The sequence below is a fragment of the Ylistrum balloti genome, unplaced genomic scaffold (genome assembly GCF_031769215.1).
Source record: "Ylistrum balloti isolate Yb309-2 unplaced genomic scaffold, AGI_CSIRO_Ybal_v1 Utg370168, whole genome shotgun sequence".
In the NCBI taxonomy this organism is placed as follows: domain Eukaryota; kingdom Metazoa; phylum Mollusca; class Bivalvia; order Pectinida; family Pectinidae; genus Ylistrum; species Ylistrum balloti.
In genome coordinates this window covers 153148-160372 of record NW_026782160.1, presented here as the reverse complement: position 1 = coordinate 160372, position 7225 = coordinate 153148, and the positions used below count along the sequence as shown (strand labels likewise).

At 35.5% G+C, this 7225-nt stretch overlaps 1 protein-coding gene across 1 annotated transcript; it reads right to left on the bottom strand.

The window, feature by feature from the left end:
* Positions 1-1409: 1409 nt before the first annotated feature.
* LOC132551028 (uncharacterized protein DDB_G0283357-like) lies at positions 1410-2237 on the bottom strand. Its single transcript, XM_060215130.1, has one exon. The coding sequence runs from the start codon at positions 2235-2237 to the stop codon at positions 1410-1412; it is 828 nt and encodes a 275-aa protein (XP_060071113.1).
* Positions 2238-7225: the final 4988 nt, after the last annotated feature.

Genomic DNA, 7225 nt, shown 5'->3' with positions numbered 1-7225 from the left:
GACAGTCAGTATAATAAATCTAAAGACGCGTTCAGACACCATGGCCGTCAGTATAATAAATCTAGAGACGTGTTCAGACATCATGGCAGTTAGCATGATAAATCTAGAGACGTGTTCAGACACCATGACAGTCAGTATAATAAATCTAAAGACGTGTTCAGACATCATGGCCGTCAGTATAATAAATCTAGAGACGATATCATATCCCTTTGTCAAATTAGGGGAGAGGATAGGTATCATTAAATGCAAGCCAGTTGTTCCTGTCGCTAGACATGTCGTGTAATCAACAGCCAGACACGTCTATTTCAAGATCAGTGTCTTGAAATATAAGCTGGCAAGGATGAATAAACAAAAAAAAAAAATGGCGAGACTTTGGCGAGCTGCTTTTGTCCGTCTATCCGGAAATAAAATGTAGTTTATATTCTATTTATCCTTCAACATTCTGACTAGTTCAGTAGTTTGTTGTGTATATTCAGTCAACTGACGTTCTCTCCCAGATCGCATTGCGTTACCCAAAAACACTTCTGTAGTCGGCTTCCGCTATTTCAAGATTCTTGGAAGGTGTATTTGTGTCAAATGATAAGTATTTTGTTATTTTTCTGTTTTGTTATTCGTATCATTATTTTGAAAATAGATGTTTGTTCATCTGGAAAATGACTATTTTAGTTTATATGGTTATAAACATTATGGATTATTTCGCGGAAGATTAACTTTGAGTAAACAGTCACCAACCGTAGTCTTTCATTTTGTACTTTCACTTTTCAACTACCGACTTTTTCTTGATATATAGTGTTACCAGTGATAACCAATGATAATTTGTCTCCAATATTTGCACATAACATCTCAAAAAGCGCAAATTATGTTTTTTATGCTGTTCGATGACATGCAAAACAGTCTACAGATGGGTCCTTCGTTGAATTTGTCACGGATGCCGCCATTGTGGTGCACGACGCCATACTTTGACTCTGACCATGATGTCAATCATTGTCAGTCTGTCAGCCATTAACATGGGTGTATTGTGATTGTTAAAGAACGACAACTCTGGTAGAGATTGGTTGACGTTATGTTGAACTATGCCCAATGGCAAAATAATTGCTCGGCGGAAAGAAAGTTCCACACTTCAACGGATAAGAAATAGCAAACTCTAATTCTGAATTAGATTTTTTTTCAATTTTTGACTAAATCAGAAAGTAATTCTGTCAAATTAATGCACTACTTAAATACAGATGAAATATATGTGTCAGGTATGTTCCTCAGACAATGGTATTGCCAACTGCAGGATATATATATATATAGATAACACAGAAACGTTCTACATTTTTGTTGTATTCACATAAACGGATTATACATAAACATGGTCGGAAATAGGGGTATACCTGGGGTCTTTCTGCTCCCTAATAAGGAAAGTTTCATATTGGCCCTGGACTAATGCGTGAGCCCACCATTGGGGTGAAACTAGGACTACCCATCATTCCGGAAGCACCTGAACTGAAAGATCCCCCCATTCCATCCCCACCCATGTGTACCCCTTTCATAGCCCAATGATTTGCTATTGAATTTTGTCTCGCGGCAAATTCTAATTGTTGTTGTTGCTGCTGCTGCTGCATAAGTTGTTGTTGCTGCATTTGTTGTTGTTGCTGCATTTGTTGTTGCTGCTGCATTTGTTGTTGTTGCTGCTGCTGCATTTGTTGTTGTTGTGCCATAGCAAACATTGCACCGCTACCACCAGACTGCATTGTTCTGTCACCTCCTGCGCCGCCGAAATTCAAAAAGGCTCCCCTTTCTCCTCCTCCTCCCGAATTTGAATTTGAGATTGAGCCGTCAGAAGCAGCAAAGTCTCGATGAGATCCGACGGAGCCGTCTGTTGCAGCAAAATCATATTGCCCATTCCCTCCTTCAAAGTTTGTGTAGAAATATTTTAGGGGTGGTGGCACAACAGTGAAATAGATAGGGATGTAATAAGGTACTCTTACAATGTTCACCTGTCTGTACGAAGGCACCTGATAGCGAACTGAGCCATACTGGGGATACTGAACATACCGCTGTGTAGCTCGCCCATAAGGCCTTGTTAAACCAGAGTTAGTGGCAAGTCTGCGGACAAAAAACTGTCTGCCACTTCCCACTGAGAAACCGGATGTTGGGGTCACTGTTGTTGTTGGGGGGTCGTCACAGTCCACTGTGTGAAACAGAACGAGTAGCAACAATGGTGCCCAAATTAATGCCACGGGAGACGCCATGTTGTCAGATGTTTCTTTAAATATAGTACCTGTAAGAATACAGAGGGATAACATTGTAGCATGTAAGAAGGTATGGAAGCAAACAGCGGTTTATATGCTACACAATTTCCTGACAAAAGGATGATATGATTTAAGCACTTTTAGCAGTTGATACACTATTGAAGTTTTAAACCTATAAAAATTGATAAACAATGTTTTTTATTAAACGTATTTGCAACATGTTTGATTAATTCAGTAGGTTCGGATTAAACACTGAAACGACCCTTTACAACTTTTTCATATGAATTGACATATAAATAACGAGATACGAAATTTTCGTAACGACCATGAACTAAATATTTAGACGAACTTCTCCAATACTTTCAATGTCGAGAAAAATGAGTGGATAAACTGATGTGACATAGGAAAACAAAGTTCTGTTTGTAATGAGAATTAATCGGTGAAAATGAACGACTATTCTACTGCAATAGTTTCTGTGTAAAACACAATACAAGCAGGAACCTTAAACAACTTTCTGCATTTGTGTAACCATACAACATAGTATCACAACTTGAGTTCAATAGAAGATGTACAAAGTATAACTATAATAGATGGAAGCTGATAAATTAATCATCTCGAAACGATACAATTTTACACAACAATGTGCTGATAGATGCTTTCATTAGAATATTTGTATTCGAAACAAAACAATTTTCGCATTTTCATATGATTCGAGTGTATAAAGGTCTATTTATGTCTTCCATATGATACATCTGCTAACTTTATGGAAATGCCACTGTATAAATTAATAACATTATCATACTAATATTGATTTCCTGTAATAAAATCTTCAAAGTCTTTCTTCATTCACGAACGATCCAATAAATACATGTGAAACAAATGAAACGCATGTTTATATATATCTGATAATGTCATACATACATACATACATACATACATACATACATACATATAATGCGAAGTCGATCATACTTTTAAACTTTCATTCCAATATATAGAGAAATAAACACATTTACGTTACCTTTGAAAATTCGGTTTATCGGTTTATCTCACTCCAGATAATATGTTGGTGAAATCACCTATCTAATGACATCTCCGTGTAAAGTCCAGTTTCTGGAAAAAAGATACCTGTGATCTGATATATGTAAGTATATTGAACCTACGTAGGTCATGAATGTCCGAAGGCTGGATTACGAGGTTGTTTATTTGCAAAAAAGAAAGAAACAAACAGAAGTTCTGGTCTCGTCACTGCAGCGAAAGTTATAGAAAATCGGCGTATCACCTATGATTGTCGGAGGTAAAGACAAATGGAATTAATTTCTTAGCTCTGGAGTAATCTAATGAGATTCGGTTGGTATAAAGAATGAAAATGTAGCGTAACGTTACAGCTGTTTCCATCCTTCGAGGACTGTTCTGTGATGCAAGGGGTCGAAACTGTAGAAAATCCATGACTTAAGTTATAAAACTTAACACCGATTTGTTAAAAATTAAGTGGAGGCAATATCCGCGTGATGTAATCTTTTTGATGAATGTTTCAAATGAATGTTAGATATGTATGCGTATTCCTGACGTGTGACATCATTCATACGAATTTGCAAGATAAAGCAAGCAGGATTCGGCACACTTGAGGACCCTAGAATGCGATGAAGAAAAATAAAAGTGATCAAAAGAAGATTTAAAAACTAGACGGTGATGTATAGCAGTCCCATTATTAGATAAATTTCGTAAATTTCCTACTTCAGATAATATTAGAATATCGTCAGGTACATATGTATTTTCGGAACCGTGCCACTATGGCAAGCAAGTTGCGGCAAACCTCGGAGACTTAAAGACCACCATTAGAGTCTACCACCTTAAATATTGTACAAACGACACACAAGTGAATAGCACCATTTCATAATTTAGAGTGAGATACAGTAGAGCCAAACTATGAATTAAACTGCATCATACAGCTGTTTCATCCTTCAAGGACTCAACAGTGATGCTAAGGGCCTAAAATGTGAAGCCTAGTAGGCGACTTAGAAAAATCCAAAGTGATCAAAAGAAAAGTCAAAATCTAGAGGGGGAGATGCAGAAGCCCTCATACATCAGATAATTAAAGAATAGTGTAAAGTACATGTGTATTTTCTGAACCGTACAACTATTCAAGTGATCTTTCTTTTGCTCATATTTTCCCTGGTTTTATTGAATTTAAGTTTGGATTGTGATTATGTTGACATGTTGGTAGTTTGTTTTTAGAACTGATGATGTTTTTTTTATGTATTGGTTTGTATACCTTGTTATGAATATTTATTTATCAACTTTGAAAATGGTTCTAATTTTGAAAACAATTACAATATCATGGACACTCTGACGACTAAATAGGAATTCAAATTAATTGCCCTTCCGTTAAAGAATCTCTATAAATAATAAGTATTCGTCCCATTGCAGTTGAACATACAGTTGAAGTGTCATATTGCTTCTATATAGTTTATATACAAGATGTCAGCATTTGTGGTATGAATATCCCCTTTTTTATCTCGTCGATGTCTATTTCAAATAATTATATAATTGTCAGACAGCAAATGTAAAAATATATCATATACAACAAGATGACTTCTCTAACAAAGCAATGTATGAAGGATCTTATTCACTTACACAGTCGACACTCTATGCGTCCCTGTGTAATTTATGTTTGTTTTATAGGTATCTGTAGGTCACAGGCTTGCATTGAATACGACGTGGTCCTACATGGCAGGAATCGTGACAAATCCCAATACATGTAGCCATTAAATTTTAGTCGATTTCATTAAACCACTAATATAGAAAACCATTGTCAACGGTTGTTGTCAACAATGTGAATTAAACGTTTCGTTTTTCAATCAAATCAGCAATTTCAATTATTCATGTCGTTTTCCTACTGTATTTAGATTGCTGTGTTTCATATTCGATCGTTCGTCCGTCAGGTGCTTGCTAAGAGTTAATTATCGCCATGTGATAACGTTTCCTGATGACCCGTAATGAGGGGACAGGTTGGCAGATGACGACACACTTTACGGAGTAGAGATCAGGGGTCGAAGCTAAACGTCACCACTTTTACACCCTTTCCATATTTAAATATGGCGTGGTGTCGCTTTTAATTCTGTGGCACAAAACACATTAAATGGCAATAACTATGGGGTCATAAAGTTTTTTTTTCACTAATGAATTTTAATAACTATGAATAATAAAAGCACGACATTATAAAAGAATTAAATATGTTTGTGTGTGTTCTGCATATATATCATCATACATCAGTATTCAGGCATTGTAAAAAATAAAATATTAACGCTGATCATAAAGATTTCAAAATAATATGGTGTAAAGATAGTATTACAGCATAACCTTGAACGTAGTTGATACAAATATATAAGGATGTTTGCTTTGATTCTCCGACTCCAAAAAATACATTCTAAAGTGATGCATTTTCAATACCAAAACTTATATAAATAATGCATTGAAGACGTTTGCATTGCATACCAAACGAAAGGAAACATCGCTGTAGATGGCTTTGCAGTGTCTCTTAACATGAGGAAATAAAACATTTTCATGACCAAAAGAAATATAACACAACAATATTGCTTGAAATGTTTTTCCTGGTTACAGTTCACCGAATATTTTATATACTCAAGTTTTTTACAGTGTAGCAGTGTAAGACAAACAATAGCAGCTCTACTCACATAAAATAAAGATAATAAACCTAGTTCCATAATTAAGAACGTCGAAGTGTAATACACATGATCCTTTCAATTCGATAATATGTTCAAATTCATTTTTTATGAAACATTAAACGTACTGGAAGAACTTACCTTGAAAGTACCTGGGTAGGAATGCTGATCTGGAAGAAGACTTAGAAGTTTGTGTTGGTGGGACCGTGGGACATCCTAACCTATACCCCTCGCTGATTTATGTTACTGAGGACAACAATTAAAATAGCCATAAATAAATTACGTATCACGTCACCAACCACAAAACAAAGTTATAATCTAGTGATGGGTTAAACAGATGACCCCGTCAACAAACACTTCTACATGATAAATTTGCTGTTCCGCGCGTTACAAGCTTAAGTTTAAGTCATTTTTGTTATGATGTATCATTTCTATTATAAAAAACATACCCGCATTCTTTAAATTATCACCTAATCCTTTCTCAGTTATCGTTTTTTATCAAATGGTCATATCAAATATCTGTGAACTACTTTGAGATAATGATAGAACACCTTGCAAACCTTACCACGCTTTAGATGTTACTAAGTCCTAACATATAGATCTCACAAGGCATATGATCTGAAGGAACACTGTAGCAATGGGGTTTAGCTGGAGGGCATGGCGCCATCGTCTAATTGTCTATTTTCTGTTCCTGGTGTTGTTGTTGTTTTTTTAAATAAAGGTACATGAATGTCTACGATGAAAACAATACGTATTAATTATTTATATTTCATGTGGTTGATCTGACAAAATGTCCACATTCACAATAGTACAAAGTGACATAAGTCTGTCGCCATGTTTCAGCAGTAACGCGTGATCTTTCTAAAGGTAGAACAAGGACGGTTTTTGTATTGACAACACATCGTTATCAAGTGTAAATGAATATATGATTTACTGTCGATCACTTAAGAAAGATGTCCTGGTCGTAATAATTTGATGGTGGTTTATAATGTAATGTTTGTTAGTTTTATCTCCATTACAAAGTTGCTGAGAACTTAGTAAAAATAGAGATAGATGTTTCAGCCATCTGACACTTAGACAAGATATACAACAAGGTACTGTTTCACTATTTACAGTAATACTCTCTCTCAGAAGACATGTCAAGTAATCAATCTACAAATGAGTCCCGAGTCCGGTAATTTTTATGGAACTCGTAGAATTTCTGGAAACACTTTGATATTGCTGGACTCATTGTTTTAGCAATAAAGTTGAAAAGGACTCATGAAAACAAATTGTAGATTGATCGCTGAATCTCATCAGTTT